General features: G+C 43.3%; 1 protein-coding gene across 10 annotated transcripts in view; it reads left to right on the top strand.

Moving 5' to 3' along the window:
* Positions 1-24,519, top strand: part of GTF2I (general transcription factor IIi) — a 103,934-nt gene that overhangs the window by 28,445 nt on the left and 50,970 nt on the right. For 8 of the 10 annotated variants that reach the window (XM_045993406.1, XM_045993402.1, XM_045993405.1 and 5 more), the window contains exons 5-9: positions 1,004-1,187; positions 1,361-1,389; positions 4,910-4,964; positions 5,683-5,726; positions 16,529-16,606. In XM_045993406.1, coding sequence (XP_045849362.1) covers positions 1,004-1,187; positions 1,361-1,389; positions 4,910-4,964; positions 5,683-5,726; positions 16,529-16,606 — 390 coding nt within the window. The remainder of the gene's footprint in view (positions 1-1,003; positions 1,188-1,360; positions 1,390-4,909; positions 4,965-5,682; positions 5,727-16,528; positions 16,607-24,519) is intronic. The other 2 variants (XM_045993409.1, XM_045993408.1) reach the window with 1 other exon arrangement.

The following is a 24,519-nucleotide window of genomic DNA, read 5'->3' as shown; positions in this document are numbered from 1 at the left end:
AAATCGCATTTTTGACAAACTGAATGGATCGATTTCCACACATGGGGTTAACATCAGGAGTGACCATACTTTCCATTTCTTGTTTGAAGAAACAAACCCAGAAACAAACAAATATACCTATTAGAGCTGTGGGGTAGGTTTTTTCCCCTTTTCTATTTACAAGCTGTTTTAGGTTTGTGAGAAGAGAGAAGTAGATTTCCCAAGTACTGCCTGGCTCAGTACCTGCACTGATTCCTCCCACTACCAACTACCCCTTTCCCTGGAGAACCTGCATTAATACATAATATTCACCCAAAGAGAACTTTGTATTTTTGCCCTGTGTGCTGATCCCACCAGTTTCCTGAAAAAAACCATCTTTTGTTAAGTCTAAACTCATGGCAAACAAAGCGCTTAAAAAAAGCCCCAGAACTGTGGGAGGGGGAAGTTAGTGGTTACGCTGTGAGACTGCAGGTAAAAGTCATCTCACAGGGGTGGGGCCCGGGGAATAGGGTTTCTAGCCGGTGTGGGCTCCTGCCTGATACACACAGACAGGGTGGTAGAACACACTCAATTATGCATGCCCGTTGTAGTTACCTAGTAAGTTTTCAGTGAGAATGTTGGCCAAAAATTGCTGGATACTTTATGGTAACAGTAGGAGCTATTAGGTTTCCATGTTCTAAGGCTGAACGGTATATGAGAAGATTGTATTATATCAGGGTGAGGCCATCGTAAATAAAGACGATGGTGGAAGAAAGCAGGCATTGTTTCTTTCCTTTCGTGTAGATTTTATATAGTATTTTATATACTTTTCATTTTGGCCTTTTGGATTCATTTCAGGCTTAGAACTTCTAACATGGGAATAGGGCCCTCTGGTATTTTGAATTTGTTTGGAAATCGGATATTACAAAACAGCATGAATGCCATTTGTTAAGCCATGATAAACTAATGATGATTTTTTTTTTTTAATCTCCACATTTAATGATGTTTATCCTCTTCCTATCTCAACTCTGTCCCTCACCCCCAGGGAAAGCTTTAGGCAAATCAACTGTGGTACCTGTTCCGTATGAGAAGATGCTACGTGATCAGTCTGCTGTGGTCGTGCAGGGCCTTCCAGAAGGAGTTGCCTTTAAACACCCCGAGAACTATGATCTTGCCACCCTGAAATGGATTTTAGAGAACAAAGCAGGGATTTCATTTATCATTAAGAGGTGAAGTACTTTATCCCTTTTCTGTCAACAGTTTAGTATATAAAATTGAATATTCAGTTTATTGTAATATATTTTAAAAATTCTTGTTTACTTTAGAAGTCAATTAAATTTATGCTTTATGGTAGTTTTGTTTTGTATATTCATGTGTAGTTTTTCATTTTGTTTCAATGCAGACCTTTCCTAGAGCCAAAGAAGCACCTAGGTAAGTGATTACTTTGTTTCCAGATAGTTCCTCAGCCTGTTGGGCCAAATTAAACATATTTTACTGATTTCTCTTATTTTGAGAATATGATGTAAGACATCTTAGGAGTAGGGTGTTAGATATAAACCAGTGAGTAGTTGCTGAACTGAAAAAGTAGAGACTTGTTTTTTTGTCTTTAGTTCTGCTACTTTCCTTATGATGTCATCAAGGTTTTACCCTGGCGATGTGTTCGATCAACACTGGCTCTGCCCCCATTTCCCAGAATTAAGAGGATGACTTCATTACCTAGCTGCCATTGAGGAGGTGCAGAATTTTTGGCCACAAGATTGGGTGGGGAGGGGGGATGCACAGCTTTGCCTCAAGCATTCAAGCTTTGGAGTGCTGGTAGTTTAATGGAAGAGACAAAAACTCATAAAGTCCTCACCGTGGGAGCAGAGCCTGCACACTGTCAAATGGTTTGTTGGAGGAAGCATTCGTATGTGACCAGGAAGGCTTCCCAGTTGAAGAGGGCATTAAGTTGGGCTCTTGAAGACTGAGCTGGATTTCAACAGGACTTCCTATTGGGAAGTTTGAGCCATTGCATTTGAAGGGAACAGTGATTTTTAGAAGACTGGTGCCCTTTGGATGCAGGTTTATTTGAGACTTTTGAAAATAAATGACCATTATTATTAGCAGTCTCTTAACCAGTGTAAGGAAGAAAAGAAAAATGATATATACACATACCCATATTTTATTTTTTGTTTAATAACCTTTGTTTTCTTCTCATCATGATGAAAAGATCAGTACTTTAGGTGCTTTATTGAGGTATACTTGGCATGACATAAAATTCGCCTGTATTAGGTGTAGAATTCAGTGGGCTTTAGTAAATTTACAGTGACAGTTCACAAAGTTTTACAGTCATTGCCATCTAATTTCAGAATATTTTCATCATTTTCATCATCATCTCTATTGTTTTCATGAATGTTACATAAATTAGATATATAGTGTGGATGCTTTTGAGATGGTCTTCTTTCACTCTGCATAATTCAGTTGAGGCTCATCTAGATCTCTTTTTTTAAGATTTTATTTATTTATTTGACGGAGAGAGATCACAAGTGGGCAGAGCAGCATGAAGAGAGAGAGATGGGGAAGCAGGCTCCCCGCCAAGCAGAGAGCCTGATGCAGGGCTCCATCTCAGGACCTGAGACCATGACCCGAGCCAAAGGCAGAGGCTTAACCCACTGAGCCACCCAGGTGCCCCAAGGCTCATCTAGATTGTTGGGTGTATATATAGTTATTTCCTGGGGTGCCTGGGTGGCTCAGTCCTTAAGCATCTACCTTCAGCTCAGGTCATGATCCAAGGGTCTTAGGATCAAGCCCCACATCAGGCTCCCTGCTCGGTGGGGAGCCTGCTTCTCCCTCTCCCACTCCCCCTGCTTGCATTCCCTCTCTCGTTGTGTTTCTCTCTGTCAAATAAAATTTTTAAATCTTTAAAAAAAAATTAGTTATTTCATTTTTCTTGCTGAATGGTAAGTATTCCTATATTTGAATATACCTCTCATGTCCATGCATGGGTTGATAGGCCTTTAGATTGTTCCAGTGGGCTGTTACAAATAACACTACCATAGACCTACTCAAGTAAGTTTTTGTCTGGATATAGGCTTTAATTTCACTTTGATATACATGCCTAGGAGTAGACTTGCTGAGTCATAGACTAATTTTACATTTAGCTTTAGAAACACTGTCAAGCTACCCTCTAGGTTCCTGTACCATTTTATGTCCCTACTGGTATTATCTGAGGGTTCTGGTTTCTCCACAGCCCCATCAGTACTTGCTACTGTCTTTTTGGTTTTAACCATCCCAATGGATGTGAAGTGGTGCATCACTGTGGTTTGGAAAGTTGAGTATCTTTTCATGTTTTAGCGACCATGTATATATCCTTTGGAGTAAGGTCTGTTCAGGTCCTTTCCATGTGGTTTTTTTTTTTTTTTTTTTTTTTTAAAGATTTTATTTATTTATTTGACAGACAGAGATCACAAGTAGGCAGAGAGGCAGGCAGAGAGAGAGAGGAGGAAGCAGGCTGTCCACAGAGCAGAGAGCCCGATGTGGGGCTCGATCCCAGGACCCTGGGATCATGACCCTAGCCGAAGGCAGAGGCTTTAACCCACTGAGCCACCCAGGCACCCCCTTTCCATGTGTTTTTATTGGGTTATTTGTAGTGTTGTTATTGAGTTGTAAGAGTTCTTTTTATATTTTTGATGTGGATTTAATACATTTTCTCCAGTTTCACAAGTTGTCTTTTGACCGTGTTCTGTAAGGAACAGAAGTGTTTGGTTTCTGCGGGTTTGGTCTGGTCTTTCATCACGTGTGCCTCTGTCCTTGTATCCAGGATTGCTGCCTAACACAGGGTCAGGAGCATGTGCTGTGTTTTCTTCCGGAGGTTTACAGCCTGAGTTGTTGTTACATTTGGATCTATGGTCAGTTTTGAGCTAAGTTTTGTGTATGGCACGTGGTAAGGTCGTATATTGCATTCCAGCACAATTTGTTTAAAAGACTCTTTTCTCCCTCAAAGTGCTTCGGCATTTTTGTTGACAGTCAGTGGACCCTGCTGTTTGTTTCTGGACTTTCTACACAGTGGATCACATTGTACGTGAATCGGGACAGTTTACCTCTTTGCAATCTAGATACTTTTTATTTCTTAATCTTGTTTTTCTAGCCAGAATGTCCAATACAGTACCGAATGGAAGTGGTGATAGCAGACCTCACCTTCTCAATATTAGGAGGAAGACATTTGAGCTCTTGTCACTATGTTAGCTTTTGTTTTTTTGTAGATGTTCTCTATAAGATTGAGAAAGTAAAGATTTATTGTCTTGTTTTATTAAATTCCAAATTTTCAATTTGTTTGTTTATTTAAAATATTTTATTTATTTATTTGACAGACAGAGATCATAACTAGGCAGAGAGGCAGACAGAGAGAGGGGGAAGCAGGCTCCCTGCTGAGCAGAGAGCCCGATGCAGGGTTCGATCCCAGGACCCTGGGATCATGATCTGAGCCGAAGGCAGAAAGTCAGCCCACTGAGCCACCCAGCATGCCCCAATTTCAGAATATTTTCATCACGCTCATCTAGAAGTCCCGTTCTTGTTAGGCAGTAACTGTTTGCCAGTTCCGAGCCAGACATACCTCTGCCGGCGATCTTGGTCCGCGTCCGGTACCACTGGGGCGTTCTGGATTGGTGGAGTCATAGTGCATTGCTGTGTTTGTTTCACCGATAAAAATTTGAGCGTTTTCCTTAAGGGGAGAGGGTGCTGGTGGCTGAGGGGATGAAAGCTGCTCGTTGGCCAATCCGCACCCTCACTTCCCTTCCCTATGAGGAGGGACTGAAGGACGCTGTTGACGGATTCACACGGCACTCACTCCAGTATGACCCAGAGCTTCAGGCGCTCCTGCTCTCCCCCATTCCCTGTTTAAGAATTTTGGAAATAGGATTCCTGTTGAAAGTGTTGGCAAAACCTAAATCTTATGTTTTTTTTTTGTACATAGGTGGTCGTGTGGTGGTGACAGACGCTGAAAGGTCCATGCTGTCTCCCGGTGGAAGGTAATGTGCAGTTGATCCATACGACTAAACCTCCACAGCCCAGCGCCTTTAGTTTGTAGAATCTTGAGATACTAGAACATTAAAAAGGCCCATATCACATGTCTTGAAGGTTAATATTCAGCTGATTCATTTGGGGTCCTGTGAGAATGCAGGTTTTTTTTGTTTTGTTTTGTTTTGTTTTTAATAGTTTTTTTTCAATTAGTTCTGGAGACTTTTTTTTTTTATAAAGATTTTATTTATTTATTTGACAGAGAGAGATCACAAGTAGGCAGAGAGGCAGGCAGAGAGAGAGAGGAGGAAGCAGGCTCCCTGCCAACGCGGGGCTCGATCCCAGGACCCTGGGATCATGACCTGAGCCGAAGGCAGAGGCTTTAACCCACTGAGCCACCCAGGCACCCCGAGAATGCAGTTTTTGACTAAATAGTTCCTGGGGGAAGCTAACGGATTGGGTTGATAGCCACATTGGGCTCCACTGGGAGGAGGAGTAAAGTGAAATTTGCACGTCGTTACACTTTCTTCCAAAAAAGACTTATCGTAATTGAAGTACTAAATTCAGTGGACAAGTTATATTTACGCAAGAAATAAAAATGTAAATTTAACGTTGAGTCAGGTTTGCATCAAGCTGGGTCAGGTGAGTGAGTTTGTGTGTTGGCGAGTGGATGGTGCGTGGACGGCTGGTACCAGCGCACACCTTCATCCCGCCTTCTCTTCCTTTCAGCTGTGGCCCCGTCAAAGTGAAAACTGAGCCCACAGAAGATTCTGGTATGTACTAGCGCCTTTAGAATCTACTCTGAAGTAAGAGAGCCTTTTCCTTAATTTAGAAGGTTGGATTTTGACTCATTATTTACTGTGATTTTTTTTCTTCTGCTATAATGTTTTCACGAGAAGCAGACAGAACAGATTTATTCCAACAGTGACTTTTCTTTTAAATTAAAAAAAAATTTCCCAAAGATTTTAGTTATTTATTTATTTGACAGAGAGAGAGCACAAGCAGGGTGAGTGGGAGAGGGAGAAGTAAACTCCCCACTGAGCAAGGAGCCCAGTGCAGGGCCCGACCCCAGGATCCTGGGTTCAGGACCTACTCTAAAGACAGAGCTTAATCAGCTGAGCCACCTGGGCGCCCAGATACTCTTTTTTTTTTTAAAGATTTTATTTATTTATTTGACACAGATCACAAGTAGGCAGAGCGGCAGGCAGAGAGAGAGAGAAGGGAGGAAGCAGGCTCCCTGCTGAGCAGAGAGCCCGATGCAGGACTCGATCCCAGGACCCTGAGATCATGACCTGAGCCGAAGGCAGCGGCTTAACCCACTGAGCCACCCAGGCCAGATATTTTTCTTAATGTTACCAAATATTATACTAAAACCTGGATAGTTTTTTTTACTGAACGTTAGCCAGAAGTTTTTAGCTAATTACCTGTTGGTTAACAAAATTTGTTGCTAGGTTTCCCTCCAGTTATATAGGATTAATAGTGTGAAATCTCAGCTCTCTCTACAGTGCTTTGCACACAAACTGAGCAAATGTCTCCTTGCTCTCCCTGCCCCCTCTGCCCGTTTCTGCTCTCCAAGGAAATTGCTTTGAACTCTACAGTGTTTTGGTGTTCAGTTTCTTATTTTTAAATGTCATGCTTGTACTCTTACTGCATGCAGAGTTTTTGGGTAGCCTTATTGAGGTACTGTCTTGTGTGCCGCGGAATTTACCTGCCCCACGTATAAATTCAGTGATGCTGGGGACATGCTGAGTTTTGCAGCGATCACCATAATGTATCGTTGGAACATGTCTGTCATCCCAAATGGAAACCTGGTGCTCAAGGAGAAAGCCCTTTCCCACCATTAGTCTAATTTTGGGTTTTGTAGGTGACTTGGACATTGCAAATGAGCGCAGTCCTACAATAGGGAGTTTCATATGTTGGGAGGCTCATCTTCAGAGATCGTCGTAGTGTACAGAAGTCATTCATACCTGAGTATTATTCTGTTGTCCAGATACACTACCTTTTCTTTGTCCAATCCGTTTACCATTTGGAGGACACAGAGTTGTTCCCACTTTTTGGCTGTTCTGAATAACATGGCTGGGAATATTCACATCTTTGTCCTTTTTTTTTTTTTTTTTTAAGATTTTATTTATCCGACAAAGAGAGATCACAAGAAGGCAGAGGCAGGCAGAGAGAAGGAGGAAGCAGGCTCCCCGCTGAGCAAGAGAGCCCGATGCGGGGCTTGATCCCAGGACCCTGAGATCATGCCCTGAGCCGAAAGCAGAGGCTTTAACCCACTGAACCACCCAGGCGCCCCTACAGCTTTGTCTTTTGTGTGGAAAGACATCTGTTTTCATTTCTCTTGGGTAAATAGATACCCAGGAGTGAATTGCTGGTTCTTTGGTAACTCTGTGCTCAACTTACAAGCAACTGACAAATTGTTTTCTAGAGTGGCTGTAGGTTCTTAGCAGCCGTGTACAGGGGCTTCGGTTCTACATATCTTGGCCAAAATGTGATATTGTCGTTTGTTGTTTTTTTTTTTTTTTTGATAACAATTCTAGTGAGTATGACGTGGTATCTCATTGTGTGGGGTTTTTTATTTTATTTTTTTTATGCTTTTAAATAGATGTTTTATTTTTAGAGCAGTTTTAGGTTCACAACAAAATTGAACAAAAACTATGGAGGGTGTTTTCATGTATCTTGTACCCTACACATGAAAACCCTCCCTCCCAAGATTAGCATCCCACATTAGGGGATTAAAAATGATGAACCGGGGGCGCCTGGGTGGCTCAGTGGGTTGAAGCCTCTGCCTTCAGCTCAGGTCATGATCCCAGGGTCCTGGAATCGAGCCCCGCATCGGGCTCCCTGCTCAGCAGGGAGCCTGCTTCCCTTTCTCTCTCTCTGCCTGCCTCTCTGCCTACTTGTGATCTCTGTCAAATAAATAAATTAAAAAAAAAAAAGATGACCCATTATCACCCAGAGCCATAGCTTACATTAGGTATCAGTCTTGTGCATCCTGTGGTTTTTGATAAGTGCATAGTGACAGGCATCTGTTACTGTGGTAGCACAGAGTAGTTCCACTGCCCTAAAAATCCTCCGTCCTCTCCCTTTTCATCTGCCTCTCTTCTCTAGCATCTCTGGCCATCTGTCACTGATCTTTTTACTGCCGCCATCGTTTTGCCTAAAATGTCCTAGAATTGTGATTTTAATTGCATTTTCTTAACGACATTGAACATCATTTTTCATGTACTTATTCGCTCCTCCTGTATTAGTTTGATGAAACGTCTTTTTAAATCTTTTGCTTATTCTTTTTTTTTTAAAGATTTTATTTATTTATTTGACAGAGAGAGATCACACGTAGATAGAGAGGCAGGCAGAGAGAGAGAGAGAGAGGAGGAAGCAGGCTCCCTGTGGAGCAGAGAGCCCGATGTGGGGCTCCATCCCAGGACCCTGAGATCATGACCTGCGCCGAAGGCAGCGGCTTAACCCACTGAGCCACCCAGGCGCCCATCTTTTGCTCATTCTTTAATCAGTGTTGTTTTCTTTCTTTTTTTTAATTTATTATTGAAGTCGAGTTGACTTGTTACGTTAGTTTCAGGTGTACAACGTAAGGATTCGACAGTTCTGTTACTCGGTGCTCAGCCATGCTCAGTGTGGCCGCACCTGTCACCAGCAGCCTTACTACAGCAGTGACGCTGCACTTTGTAGCGCTGTGACTTACTTTTCCTGTACCGGAAAGTTTGTGCCTGTTAATCTGTTTTCCCTGTTTGCCCGTCTCCCCACACACCTCCCGTCTGGCAACCACCCGCTCTCTGTATTTAAGAGTCTGTTTGTTCCTTGTTTTGTTTTTTACATTCCACGGATACGTGAAATCATATTGTCTTAGTCTTGTCTGACTTCTTATTTCACTCAGCATAATGCCCCGTAGGTCTGTCTGTGTTCTCACAGACGGTCAGATTTCCTTCTTTGTTTCTCCCTTTTTTCTGCCATTGTCTTTTTATTGAAATTTTTTAAATTATAAAAGTTATTTGTATATTCTGGATAAAGTTTTTTTTTTTTTAATCAGAAACCATCTTTTGCAAATGTAGTTTTCTACTCTGTGGCTTGTGTTTTCATTTTCTTAATGGTGTCCCTTTAAGCCTAAAAGTGTTGCATTTTGTTGCAATTCAGTTTTACAAATTTTTCTTTTATCACCAGGGGCTTTGGTTTTACATCTGAGAAAACCCAGACTCTTTGCCTCACCTGAGGTCATGAGGAATTTTACCCTGCTGTGTTTTTTTTTTTTTTTTTTTTAAATTATACTTTATGTCTAAGCCTCAGGCCTGTTTGAGTTCATTGTTACGTGGGTTGCCAGGGAACGGTCTGATTTCATCCTTCTGTGTGTTGATGCCCCACTGCCCCAGCGTCCTTTGGGTGTCCTTTATTGAAAAGTTGTCTAGTCCCCATCAGATTGCCTCAGCACCTCTCTCAAACAGCAGGTAACCAGGTGTATTTCCCCTTTAACTTGAATCCCAGTCTTAGACCAGCAGCACACCGTAGCTCGTGTTATTTCAAGGTTTGGTTTTGTTATCTGTTAACATACGGAACAATAAGGATGTGATTATTTCACTGTCTCTCAATATTTCCCCTTTCCCACTTCGACTATCCAGTTTAATTGATTTTTACCATTCAGGTTCTTTGAGAACTGATCATGATCTTGGACGTTTTACTCTAATGTTTCCTTTCTTGTCATGTCCATTTCTAGGGCGCGGGTGGTTTTGCTTATTTATAAGATACACAGCTCTTCCTGACTGGATCACAATTTCTTTGTTAAGATTTTTTTCTTTTTTTAAAAGATTTTATTTATTTGGCAGAGAAAGAGAGAGAAAGCACAGACGGGGGGAGAAGCAGGCTTCTTACTGAGCAGGGAGCCCAACGTGGGACTTGATCCCGTACGCCGGGATCATGACCTGAGCCAAAGTAAAATCATTGTATTATTACTGGGAATATAAGTTATAATGAGCTTTAGTGATTGGCAATATGGAATGGGGCATTTACTGCATTTTCTTATCGAAGGCATATATGTACTGTAAAACCTGAGCAGAGGCTGTAGCTGGGGTACAGAGATTTTAATGGGGTCAAATGCAGTTTTATATCAGTAAAATAGTGACGTTTTCCGTTTGACCTCTCAGAGGGGACGGAAGCCAACTGTAATTTCGTCATATCCGAGTTTGTGCTGTTGCGTAGCCTGTCGTCATTGAGCTTTTCCTCTGCTCTCACTTTATTTGTTTTATTAAAGATTTTATTATTTGACAGAGAGACACACAGCGAGAGAGGGAACACAAGCAGGGGGAGTGGGAGAGGAAGAAGCAGGCTTCAGGCTTCCCGCTGAGCAGGGAGCCTGATGTGGTGCTGATCCCAGGACCCTGGGATCACCACTGGAGCTGAAGGCAGATGCTTAACGACTGAGCCACCCAAGCGCCCTCCTCTGCTCTCACTTTAGTTAAAATGTTATCTTAGGGTGCCTGACTCACTCAGTTGCTAGAGCATGGCACTGCTCTGCATCTCAGGGCAGTTAAGTTTGAGCCCCGTGTTGGGTATAGAGACTACTTAAATAATAAAATCTTTAAAAGAAATCGCCTTATACAGTGAACTTCAGACTTAAGGTTTGTCTCGGAACAGAAGGATATTATTAGAAAATCTCGACGCTCACTCTCTCATGTTACTAAAATAATTAGAATTAATACATCCTCCGAGTAGATGATAGGAAGCCTGCAGCAGTCCTTAAGCTGACGGCTGGGGCTACCGCACAGAACTGCCGACGCCGGCCCTTCGTTGTGTTGAATAGAGAACACGGGAGCACCCCGTGTGGGACCAAGAGGCACATTTTTTTTTTTTTTTAATTTTTTTTTTTTTTTAAGATTTTATTTATCCATTTGACAGAGAGATCACAAGTAGACAGAGAGGCAGGCAGAGAGAGAGAGAGGGAAGCAGGCTCCCCGCTGAGCGGAGAGCCCGATGCGGGACTCGATCCCAGGACCCCGAGATCATGACCTGAGCCGAAGGCAGCGGCCCAACCCACTGAGCCACCCAGGCGCCCATTTTCACCAGTTTCTTACCAGTTTCTCGTGCAAACCAGTACAGATGAGGGGTAGGTAGTTGGGAGGTGGAGGTACCATGAACTTGTAGACGGTTGGAGGGTGTGTGTAGGACACCAGAGAATCAGCTACAGAACCGCAAACAAGATACCGAGAGTTTGACTTGACATTGTGAAGTGTGAAAGATTCCAGATCCTGTAAGTGTTAGATTGAAAGCATTATGGAAAAGAAAAGTTAGTAATCCTTTGACTAATTGCTAAGTACTACACTTGGCTAAGAAGGAATTAAAAATGAAGGATGGCAACGTCGGCCAAAATGTGCCAGAGGATCTGTGAGACGCAGGGAATTGCTACTTGCAAGACGGATGACGAAGGGTCGTTGTATTGGACTTACAGAGAGGTAATCCACAAAATTAATGATCAGAGATTCAAGAAGCAAGAGAAAATGCGTCGTCTGGTTAAAGAAAGGGAGATAAAACTCCAACGAGGATGATGATGTGCCGCCAGACGGGCGACACTCTCCTCGTACTCAGGAGGAGCTAGAGTCAGCGGCTTCAGGGATTCTTAATGTTTGTGAGTTGTTGCTTTCCTGCAGGTGATGCTTTGGTAAGTCTTACCATTTTATTTTATTTGTTTACTTTTATTTTTATTTATTTTTTTAAAGATTTTATTTATTTACTTGACACAGAGAGAGAGATCACAAGTAGGCAGAGAGGCAGGCAGAGAGAGAGGGAGGCAATCTCCCCGCTGAGCAGAGAGCGCAGTGTGGGACTCCATCCCAGGACCCTGAGATCATGACCCGAGCCAAAGGCAGAGGCTTTAACCCACTGAGCCACCCAGGCGCCCCTTTATTTGTTTATTTTTAAACATTTTGTTTTTAAGGAATCTCTATACCCCACATGGGGCTTGAACTCATAACCCCGAGATTCAGAGTCGGGAGTTGGAACCAACTGAGCCAGCCAGGCGCCCCTTTCTTACATTTTGAGGTGCATGTGCTCTTTGACCCTTAGCTGCCTTAATACAGTGGCAGTTGACCGGCAGTTCCCTCAGTGGAGTTCTGGTTGCCATTCAGCCTGGGAGCGTGATGGCTGTGATTCTGCTGCTGTCTACAAGGCGGTGCTCGTTAGCTGCAGTGATCCTACCATGGGAAATAGATGAAGAATACGTTTTTTATTATTCTTTAAAGTTTTTATTTTAGTTTCACATTTTTTTAAGTTTTTTTTTTTTTTTAAAGATTTTATTTATTTATTTGACAGAGAGAGATCACAAGCAGGCAGAGAGGCAAGCAGAGAGAGTGAGAGGGAAGCAGGCTCCCCGCCGAGCAGAGAGCCCGACGCGGGACTCGATCCCAGGACCCCGAGACCACGACCCGAGCCGAAGGCAGTGGCCCAAACCACTGAGCCACCCAGGCGCCCCAAGTTGTTTTTTTTTTTTTTTTTTAATTTATTTGACAGAGCAAGAATGAGAGAAGCAGACTCCCCATTGAGCGGGGTGTGCAATGTGGGGCTCCATCTCAGCACCCCAGGACCATGACCTGAGCCGAGAGGCACACACTTAACCAACTCAGCCACCCAGGAGCCCCAAGAACTTTTTTCTCTGTTGCAGTAGAAGGTGGTCAAGGTTCATCTTGCCCTTTCTGCAGTCCGGCTCTAGTGTCCACCGTGCCGAGAAGCCCTTCCTTTTTGACCGGTGGGGCAGCAGGGCCTTGGTGCCGGGCATGCTTACTGCAGGCGGGATGTCACTGCTTCCGGAGCGACGAAGCTTGGGGACCGGTGTGTGTGCCTGGGCGTGTTTCCATGCACATAAATACGTACATGCATTCATTTACATTTTATATTCTCCCGTGACCAGATCTTCGACATCCCAGGGGTTTCCCCCCTCCTTTTCTTGTGTGATTCCCTTCTGTTAGAATGAGAATCCTGCCAGCCAGACATTCTCAGTATATTGACTTCACGTGACCCCCTCCTGTTGTCTAAGCCAGGGCTTCTCACCACCTGCTCACCTCACGGCCGCTCTGACCCTGCCTACTGGGCCCTTCACCACTCCTGCTTGCCCTCATCTAGCTTGGTCTCCGAAAGCCCTCCCTTGGAGTCCCCTGCCCCTCCTGTTAGAGGAGGCCGGCAGAACGAGGAGACTGCTTCCCAGGGCCTCCCTGAGGTAGCTGCCTACCTTGCTCGGTGGCAACTACTGGCATTGGGAGTAGGTAGGTGGGGAAAGGGAAAGCTGTATTTATTTTTTTAAGGATTTAATTTATTTGAGAGCGAGAGAGGAGAGGGACAAGCAGATTACGTGCTGAGCATGGAGCCCGACGGGGGGCCCGATCCCACGACCCTGAGTTCCTGACCTGAGCCGACCAAGCCACCCTGGCGCCCCAAGGCGAGGCTGTATTAATTGTGTTTGTGTGAGAGAGGGGTGTTGAGGAGAGAGAAGGGGACCTTCTGTGTATGTTACATATAGGCCAAGTCCTGGTTTTTTGGGAGATGTGCAAGAAGGGTAGCATTGAGGGGCGCCTGGGTGGCTCAGTGGGTTAAGCCTCTGCCTTCAGCTCAGGTCATGGTCTCAGGCTTCTGGGATCGAGCCCTGCATCGGGCTCTCTGCTCAGCGGGGAGCCTGCTTCCTCCTGTCTCTCTGCCTGTCTCTCTGCCTACTTGTGACCTGTCTGTCAAATAAACAAATAAAATCTTTAAAAAAAAAAAAAAAAGGGTAGCATTGAATATCTTTATTGGGAGGAAGTATTTAAATGTATGACACTGTTTTACAGAAGGTTTTTCCCTTTCTTTTTCATGCCACAGGAGATCTTAGTTTTCTGTTTAGCTTTTAGTTGATTGCAACTAAATCACCATTTTGTACGCCATTTTCTCTTTTATTCACGTAGTCATTTCCTGAATAGTTTTTATCTAAACATGAACATGCCGAATTGAGAAAAGTCCTGTTTTATTGAATTCTTTAACCATCTTTATATATGGATATAATAGCATTGCTTTTGCAGAGGTTTCTTTTTTCTTTAGGATTTTATTTATTGATGAGACACAGAGAGAGAGGGAGACTGACAGCGAGAGACAGAACACAAACGGGGAGTGGGAGAGGGAGAAGCAGGCTTCCTGCTGAGCAGAGAGCCTGATGTGGGGCTCGATCCCAGGACCCTGAGATCGTGACTCGAGCTGAAGGCAGAGGCTTAATGACTGGGCCACCAGGCGCCCCAGCTTTCTTTGTTCTCCCTTACGTTGTTTATCTTCATATTCTCAAGTTATCCTGCAATTTCTTTTGATATTTCCATTTCACTTTTTTTTTATATATGTCTTGGGTATAACAGTCATGGTCCGGTCAGGAGAAAGAAGCCATAGAGAAAATCCACCGTAAAGATGAGCCGGTTGGCATCACTAGCTTGGTAATGAGGAGGATGATAAAGTGTCAGATGCGGAATGACCCCGGGAATTGGCTTTGACCTTTTTTTTTTGAACTTCGATTTGACTCCTGAGGTGGCAGACTGTTGGGTGGGGCTGATGTCTGAAGGGACGGCGACGGGTAAAACAGGTGCTGGTGGTGGTGGAAAAATTTCCACTGGGTCTTGCTGTTTGCTCTTTGCTGTGGGAAGGGTCTGCTTTCACCAGGTTGATGGGGTCTGTGACCCTGATGGGACAAGATGCAGACGAGAAGCTAAAAGGACGTTGCTGGTTCATGGTCTCTGCTCTGGCCTTGTAGCCTCCTCCCTGTTGTGCTCTCTTGGGAGTTCTTGCAAGGAGCCCGACGGTTTGCGGTCCAGGCTCCAGCAGGGTCTGGGGGTGTGTCTGGAACTGGGACAACAGCGTCGTGAGGGCGGCGGCTACTCCCTCTGGCTGCTCCATCCGCTCCATCCGCGCCCTCCGTCACACACTTGCGCTTTCCGAGAACAGAACAGCTGTTCTGCGGGCAGGATGCAGCTCTCTCTTGCACAGAGTCCGTCGTTTCTGGCCTCTCCCCAGAATGAGGGCTTCCAGGGTCCCGACAGGCTTCGTGCCTGTCTCTGGGAGACCTAGTAGTGTCCAGGTGTGTCCATTCGTGAGCTGTGTTATTTGTGTCTCAGATTCACTCTCAGCCTATTTGAATATTCTTTTTTCTAGAGGCTACATGGTAACGGAAGCCGAACAAAATTTGTCAAATAATAATGCGCAGTAGAACGGAGAGCAGTTTATGTCCCCAAATACGTAGCCTTTGCAGAAAGCCGTACTTCTAACGTGGAAGACAGTAGGCACATGTTCACATTTCTACAGCTTGTCACAAAAATGAACACCTTCTTTGATCCACTGCCCGTTACGTTGCACTTCCTTTGCCTTCGGTCAGGACGTCAGCTGGTGAGGTCGTTCGCCTGTTTGGGGCCGCGTGAACCTTCCTTCCTGAAGCATCCAAATCTCCGGTGGATTTGCCTTTTTTGTCTGCTTTCCTTTTTCTCTTAACTTTGCTGATGAGCACCGTTGTGGTAAAGGGACAGCCCGCAGAATCTCAGGGTCCCAGACTGTTCTCTGCCGCTGTCGTGGGGAGCACACCCGTCTCCTGTTGGTAATTGCTTGTTGCTTTAGGGATAATTGTCCCTTGGTATGGAAAGCCAGCTCTTCCTGGCTATTTCCAGTTGGCGATACTCTCTCCGCGCTGCTCACGTCACGCAGCGCCGGCACAGGGTCAGACCGCTGGGGAGCCGCACACAGTGAGCCTTCATGCGTGTGCCGTTGGACCGTGTGTGCTTTTGTTCCAGCCACAGAGGCCCATGTCCTGGTATCTGTCCTAACCGTAGGCACAGCGTTAGGCAGAAAGGTACATTTTGTCCCCTTGTTAATAAAGGGATTTATTAGGAGGGAAGAAAAATCAGCGTATCTTCTGAAGATGGTTTAAAGTTATGCCATCTTGACTGCGGAGTATTGAGTCATTACAACTGCGGTTTACAAGTCATTCCCTTCCACCTTTCAGAGGGGGGGTCGAGGGAGAGGGAGAGGAGAGAGACAGTTTTTAAGCAGGATCTGTGCCCAGCATGGAGCCTGATGCGGGGCTCCAAGTCTGATTCTGAGACCATGCCTGAGCCCAAGACAGGTACATAACCGACTGAGTCACCCAGGTGCCCCTACACGTGATTTCAGTAGTTTGTAAAAGTCTTTCTAATTCCTTTAGTAATTTCTGCACAGTGTGGGACTTGAACTCATGACATGAGCTTAGGAGTCATGTGCTCTACCGACTGAGCCAGCCAGGTGACCCTGTAAAAGCATTTTAATGTTGCGTGAAAAGAGAAGTATGACTAATTTTCTTCAAATCCAGAGATAAGAACGTCTGAGAAGAAAGTTAGCAGCAAATAATCTCAGAAAATTAGTAATAGAACTTTGTTTCGTTTGGATTTTAGATGATTTTTGCCCCTTTGCTCTGCCTAGCAAACTTTTGTCCTTTCAGAGTCTTTATGTACGCATTGCTCTGCGTTATTAGGGCAGGAGAGGTTCTCCTGCATTGCCTACCTGCATGCCCTAAAGTGTAATTAGGTACGTTCACGTCCTTCTGCAGGTATCTCCCTGGAAATGGCGGCTGTGACAGTAAAAGAAGAGTCAGAGGACCCTGATTACTATCAGTACAACATTCAAGGTAACGCTGTGTGTGCCGCTTCTCTTCCCAGAATTGGATGGCAGCTAAAGTTCGAATTTACCAACTGCCTGAATTCATGGAATACTGCTTTATGGGTCGTTTCTTGATTGGCGTGCATGCTAATAATTTATCGCTGGAATAAGATGGATCTCCAAAACGTGGCCGTGAAATAAGGCATCTGTCTACAGGGGAAAGGTCAAATAGCTATTAACGTTCTTGAAAGGCAAGGAAAAGTTGTGGCTCGATTTCGAGTTCAGTTCTAGTTTCTAGTGTCACTTGCAAGACACAAGAGGTCTTCTGAGCCCTGAAGATTCTGTTTGTGCAATAAAAAATACCTGGGTAAGCGCTATCATTATCTTAGAAGTCTACAAAAGGTAAGACTTTCAGAAATTTTGGGCTGTTACTTCTCACCTTGTTCCACATCTTTCTGCTCACTTGTTAAAGGTTGTGGCTTAATAACACAGCTTGCGCTTACCCATCATTGGGCTCTAGTTGAGAAGAATGTTTTCTATATTTATAGTCCGTTTTATTTTTAGAGGTACATAAAATACTTGAACATATTTAAAGTATAAAAGCTGATTAGTGTCGTTGTCTGTATTTACCCATAAATCTGTCTGTACTGCAGTCAGGATAATGACATTTCCATAAGCCTCAAGTTCCTTCGTGTTCTGTTGCAATTCACTGCCCTCCCCAGCCAACCACTGATCTGTTTCCTGTCATTTGACACGAGTTTCCATTTTTTTAGAAATTTCTGTAGGTGGAATCATTATAAAGTATGTACTGTTTTCTTGGGATGGGATGTGACGACTTCTTTCATTCCACATAATTGTTTTGAAATTCATCCACAGTGTTACATATATCCATAACTAATGCCATTTTATTGCTGAGGATTATTCCATTGCTTGTCTGTCTACCACAGTTTGTTTATCTCTTTGTATATTGATATTTTGGTTGTTTCTGCTTTGGGGGGCTCTTAAAAACAAAGTTGCTTTGAATTTTTGTGTGCAAATTGTTGTATGGAAATATGCCTTCATTTCTCTTGAGTAGATTCCTAGAAATGGCATAGCTGGGACATATGGTAGGTATTTAATTTTGTAAGAAACCACCAAAGTGTTTTGCACAGTGCTTGTACTATTTTACATTTCCACCGGCAATGTATGAGTAGTCCCGAGTTGTTCCACATCCTTGCCCACACTTGTCCTGTCAGTCGTCGTCTTTTTAGCCATTTTAGTGAGCATCTTAGAGACCTTGTTTTACTTGTGATTTGTGATTTGCCTGCTACTTGTGGCTCATTTAAAACGATAAACTCTTATGAATTCTGGAGCATTGTGAAAGTTTTATGAATGAATTTATTCTGATTTGCAGTCATGTGAATACCTGTGTACATATATTAAAGTTTCATAGTGAATTTCATTATTTTTATCGTCAGTTTTGCACATTTTATTCTTGTGATGTTAGTAATCACATGGCTAAGAGGTTGAGACAGTTCTGTGGCATTTTAATTAAACAGTTAAAATTTTGGAAAAAATTTAGCCTTTATAAAAGTAGCCGTTGGTACCTTCCTAATACATGGACATAAATTTAATAAATACTGTTGAATGAAATCGTCTTTTTTTCAACACAAATTATTTTTACAATAAAAAGGTCTGCTTTCGTCTTTGGTACTGTCTGTTCAGAGTTGTGTTATTCTCAGCCACGGGTATAGAAGCTTTCCTGTCCCCTTTTGAGACTGTAGGTTGAGTGATTTAAGGTGAGGACTGGAAAATGAGTGTTGGAAATCAGATGTTTGTAGAGGGAGAGACTGCTTGAAATGTAGTACTTTAGGTACAGTTGAGCTAGACAATGGTATCTTCTGTGTTTTATTAAAATTTTGTACTTTTGCCTTTAGGTCTTCGATCAGTTTAGGCCTAACTTCTGTATGGTGTGGAGGGTGTTTGGTTCCAGCTTGAGTGTACGGCTCTCCAGATTTTCCAGTAGCGTTTGTTGAAAGACAGTTCTTTTCCATTGCGTTACCTTTATGGCTCTGAATATTCTGTTCCATTGATCTCTGTGTATCCTTTCACCAGCTTCTCCATGTGTCGAGTGCTAATAGCGTATAGTTAAGTCTTGAAATCAGAGTGTGGGAGTCCTACAGAATTGTTGTTCTTTCTCAGAATGATTTGGTCTATTTTAGCTCCTTTATCTTTTCATATGAGTTGTAAAAATTACCTTGGTGATTTGTTCAGAAAACTGCCGGGATACTGATAGAGATTGTGGCCAGTTCGTGCCGCTGATTCAGGCTAATTCCCTTCACGCCCCTTCTTCTGGTTCATGAACATGCTTTCTATAGCTTTTCCTAGATTCCTTTTTTCAGAGGTTTGTTTTTGGCTGAGAGATCCTGTAGTGCACATTTTGTAAGATTTACATCTAAATATTTAATGTTTTTTGTTGTTACTGAAAATAGGACTGTTCTTGTACATTTCAGCTTCCAACTATGGCCAGTCCAGAGAACTCCAGTTTTTAGATACTGACCTTGCATCTTGTGACTAAGTTAAAATTCACTTACTAGTTCTAGCAATTTGTGGGTAAAGTCTTCAGGACTTTCTAAGTAGACGGTGTCATTCCTTCCTGTTCCTTGTGTTAATTGCGCTCTCTGGGACCCTCTGGTGTTGTGTTGGACAGGAATAGTGAGAATAGATGTCCAGATCTTTCAGTAGAATAGCCGTGGGGTTTTCGTAGATGCCTTTCATCTGTTTGAGGAAGTTCTCTTGTGTCTGTGCTTGTAGTGATTGGATGTTGAATTTGTAGAAGGTCTTTTCTAGGGGTGCCTGGGTGGCTCAGTTGGTTGTGTCTGCCTTCAGCTTAGGTCATGATCCCAGGGTCCTGGGATCTTGTCTCACACTGTCCTCGCTCGGCGGGGAGCCTGCTTCTCTTTCTGCGTGCTCTGCCTGCTGTTCCCCCTGCTTGTGTGCGTGCTCTCTCTCTCTCTCTCTCTCTCTCTGATAAATAAATAAATAAATAAATAAATAAATAAATAAAATCTTTTTGAAGAAAAAGGTCTTCTTGGGCACCTGGGTGGCTCAGTGCATTAAACCTCTGCCTTCAGCTCAGGGTCCTGGGATTGAGCCCTGCATCTGGCTCTCTGCTCAGTGGGGAGCCTTCTCCCCCCACCCCCCCACCTGCCTCTCTACCTACTTGTGATCTCTCTCTGTCAAATAAATAAAATCTTTAAAATAAACAAACAAAAAAGGTCTATATCTCTAGAGATGATTATTTGGGTTTTTCTTGTTTACTCTTATTAAAATTTATTTATTTGACAGACAGAGATCACAAGTAGGTAGAGAGGCAGGCAGAGGGTGAGGGGGAAGCAGGCTCCCTGCTGAGCAGAGAGTCTGATGTGGGACTCCATCCCAGGACCCTGGGATCATGACCTGAGCTGAAAGCAGAGGCTTTAACCCACTGAGCCACCCAGGTGCCCCGCTATAATGTATTCTTTCTATATATTATTGATTTTAAGCTATATGAGTCAGAAGGCTTCTTTTCTTATAAATGTCTTTGTATTTGGTTTTGGTTAATAATGGCCTCAGTAGAATGAATTGGGAAGTGATGTAATGGAGGAGTGTTTTTGTAGATTTGGTACTATTCTGTTCTTTAGTGTTTGGTGAAATTTGCCAGTGAAGAAGCCACCTAGACCTTTTGGTTTCCATAATGGAAAGTTTTTAAACTCAGTCTATTTTTGAATTTTAAATTTCTTATAATAGTTGTGGGCTGTTCAGGTTATGTTTCTTCTTCCTTTTTTTTTTTTTTTAAGATTTTATTTATTTATTTGACAGACAGAGATCACAAGCAGGCAGAGAGGCAGGCAGAGAGAGAGAGAGGAGGAAGCAGGCTCCCCGCTGAGTGGAGAGCCTGATGTATGGCTCAATCCCAGGACCCTGAGATCAAGACCTGAGCCAAAGGCAGAGGCTTAACCCACTGAGCCACCCAGGCGCCCCCTTCTTCCCTTTTTTTTTTTTTTTAAATTTTATTATTATTTTTTTTAATATTTTTATTTATTTGACAGACAGAAATCACAGGCAGGCAGAGAGGCAGGCGGAAGCAGGCTCCCTGCGGAGCAGAGAGCCCGATGTGGGGCTCGATCCCAGGACCCTGAGATCATGACCTGAGCCGAAGGCAGAGGCTTTAACCCACTGAGCCACCCAGGCGCCCCTTTTTTTAAAATTTTAAAAAAGATTTATTTATTTGACAGAGAGATCACAAGTAGACAGAGAGATCACAAGTAGGCAGAGACAGAGGGCGGGGGTGGTGGTGGGGGGAACAGGCCCCCTGCTGAGCATAGAGCCCGGTGCAGGGCTCAATCAGGGCTCAATCCCAGGACCCTGGGATCACAACCTGAGTTAAAAGCAGAGAGTTTAACCCACTGAACCACCCAGGCACCCCTACGTATTTCTTCTTGATTGAGCTTAAGCAGTTCGTGTCTCTTAGGGAATCTGTCGGCTTTGCCTTAAGTGTTTTGTTTTTTTTTTTCCTTTAATTTCAGTATTTCAAGTAGTGATGCCCCTCTCATTTTCAGTCTTTTTAAATTTGTGTCTGTTTTTCTTGGTTGCTCTGGCTCAGGGTTTCTCAAGCTTGTCAATATTGACATTTTGATCGAACAGTTCACTGTTGCACGTATCTCTGTTACGCTATGAGTCATAGAAGGTGTAGTAGCTTTCCTGGCCTTTACCCACTAGATATCAGTAGTATCTCCCTAACTGTGACTATCAAAACTGCCGTAACTCTAGGGCGCCTGGGTGGCTTAATAGGTTAAAGCCTCTGCCTTCGGCTCAGGTCATGGTCCAGGGTCCTGGGATCGAGCCCTGCATTGGGCTCTCTGCTCGGCGGGGAGCCTGCTTCCTCCTCTCTCTCTGCCTGCCTCTCTGCCTACTTGTGATCGCTCGCTCTGTCCAGTAAATGAGTAAAATATTAAATAAAACTGGAAGATGTGCTCAGTCCCCGTGGAGTGGGGACACAGTCATGAGCCGTGGGGAGCCATCGGTCAGGCTCTAGAGAGATCCAGCTTGTACTTTTGGTGACTTTTACTCTTAACTTTCTTTTTTCTTGTGTTAATTCTAATGTTTTTATTTTGTGTTTCTTAAGACAGAAGATTAAATCTTGGTTTGCGATCTTTTCTAATAGAAGCACTTAATCCCATAAATTTCCCTCTTAAGCCTCAATTCAGCTGTAGCCCACAAACTTTGATTTGTATTTAATTTCATTCAATTCAAAACATTTTTTTATTTTCCTTGTGATTTCTTCTTTGTCCTGTGCTTTTGTAGAGATGTACTGTTTAAGTAAGTTTTTATTGTAATTCTAGTGTAGTTAACATACAGCGTTGTGTTACTCTCAGGTTTACAGTATGTGATTCAGCACTTTCGTACAACACCCAGTGCCCGTGTGTGCTCCAAATCCCTGTCACCTGTTCCTCTCATCCCCCTGCCACCTCCCTCTGGTAACCATCTTTGTGTTTCTGTAGTTTTGAGTCTGTTTCTCCCTTTGTCTTTCTGTTATTTTTCCCCTTTACTCGTTTGTTTTGTTTCTGAAGTTTCACATATGAGTGAAATCATAGGGTATTTTTCTCTCTCTGACTGACTTGTTTTGCTTGACACAATATTCTAGCTCTGCCCATGTCATTGCAAGTGGCGAGATTTCATTCTTTTTATAGCTGGATAGTATTCCATTCTCTCTGTATTCCACATTTTCTTTTTCCATTCATATATCTATGGACACTCGGGATGCTTCCGTAATTTGGCTAGTGTAAGTGACGCTGCAGTAAACACAGGGGTGCGTAGATCCCTTTGAATTAGTGTTTTTGTATGTTTTGGGGAGAGACCCAGTATTGTGCTTCCTGGGTCATAGCAGAAGTGAGCAGTTTTAATTTCCACATACTTGTGGACTTCTCGGAATCTTTTCTGTTACTGATTCTCATTTTTTTTCTATTGTGGTTGGAGAATATTCTTTGTATAATTTCAGTTATTTTAGCTCTGTTAAGGTTGGTTGATAGTCCTTTAAGTCTGCTGTCCCTACCGCTACTTCTGTCTCCTTGTTCTAGCTGTTCTAAACAGTATTGACATCTCCGGCCGACCCTGGGTCCGTGTTTCCTCGTGCTTTTGGAAGGGCTGTCGTTAGGTGCCAATGTCCTTAGAAGCTCCTTCCTTTGGGCTCCTTTCCAGCAGCCACTTCCAGTGGTGACTCTTATCCTGACCTGTAGCAACCTATCTTAGTATTAATACTAAGGAAGTTCCGTGTGTGGTCTAGTCCAGCGCCAGATCTCAGGACCCTGAGATCCTGACCTGAGCTGAAATAAAGAGTCAGATGCTTAATTGACTCAGCCAGCAGGGTGCCCCCTCAGCCATAAGGATTTTACGCCTTTACTACGTATCTGTTCCCACAGACGAGTCTGTGTGAGTATTTCCATGCACATGCGTTTTATATTTAGTATTTTGTTAGTTTTTAAGCTTGACACAAATGGTATCATAATATATATGTTAGTATGTACATACCAACTTGTATGTCCCTCATTCAGTTTGAGTTTTTGAGATGAGCTCGTTTTATCACTTGTATATTTAATAGTATTGTACAGTATACGTAGTTCATTTGTTCATTCTTCTGCATTGGACATTTATGTTTCCTCCAAAACTTTCCGCATTTTAAAATAGTCCCCACCATATCTCTGTGCACTGGTCAGTGCTTCCCTAGGGTAGCGGTCCTCAGATGGGAGCATTAGGACTGTTTGATTTTCATGACTGCAGGACACCACTTGCATTTTGAGTGTCCTTAGAATGAATAAAATGTACGTATATGTGTTAAAACATACATGGCTAAAATTAAACATAGGTAGTTTGAGAGGATAGTGATCTGTGAAGGTATCCTGGGCAAATAGAACTACTAGAAGTCAAGTTTAACAATACTAATTTGAGGCCAAAGAAGAAAAAAGTAATAGGTATAAAAGTTAAACTACATGGGTTGTTATAGTTGTTGATATAGTGGTTATCAGTGTATACCGTGTAGTATATACACACAGACACACAAACACCCGCCTTTGTATATACCTTACAGTGTAGTCTCACGATTAAAATAGGAATAAAGACTTGACACAATCGTTAAAATTTGTAGATCTCAGTCATGTGGGAGATTTTTTTTTTAAGGTTTTTAAGCGGTTTTTTTGTGTTTTTTTTTTTCTTTTTTTTTTTTTTTAATAGAGAGGCAGGCAGAGAGAGAGGAGGAAGCAGGCTCCCTGCGGAGCAGAGAGCCCGATGTGGGGCTCGATCCCAGGACCCTGAGATCATGACCTGAGCCGAAGGCGGCGGCTTAACCCACTGAGCCACCCAGGCGCCCCTAAGCGTTTTTCTAAAGGTTTTAAGTTTTATTTATTTGACAGAGAGTACATGCAGAAGCTGGGGAAGTGGCAGACAGAGGGAGAAACAGGCTCCCTGGTGAGCCAGGGGCCCGATGTGGGGTCTCAGTCCCGGGACCCTGGGATCATGACCTGAGCCGAAGGCAGATAACTATTGAGGCACCCAGGCGCCGCAATCATGCGGGAGATTCTAATGAGTGACTGTCAGTAACTAAAACATCACACTGATGAGCACCTGCCGATTATAAGTAGGGAATTGGCATTCTCCGGTTTAGAAACGTAAGCTAATTGATGGTACATGTAGACCTCAGCACCAGGCCCATCAGTTTACAAAGCAAGACTCTTTTTTACAGAAATGGACTTTATCCTTGTTCACAGGTAATCTTAAATTCTCGGAACATAATATAATTAGTGTAATTAGAATTCAGACGTAAACAGGCTATTTAAAATAGAAATCCTGTACATTGAGCATCGTACAAAAATGTACTTTGTGTTAAGGAGGGACCTTTTAAAAGATGAGACCAGAACAATGCTGAGA

Source organism: Meles meles, chromosome 21 (assembly GCF_922984935.1).
Source record: "Meles meles chromosome 21, mMelMel3.1 paternal haplotype, whole genome shotgun sequence".
Taxonomy (NCBI): domain Eukaryota; kingdom Metazoa; phylum Chordata; class Mammalia; order Carnivora; family Mustelidae; genus Meles; species Meles meles.
Note: the sequence above shows the minus strand (reverse complement) of the source record. Positions and strands in the feature narration are given on the sequence as shown.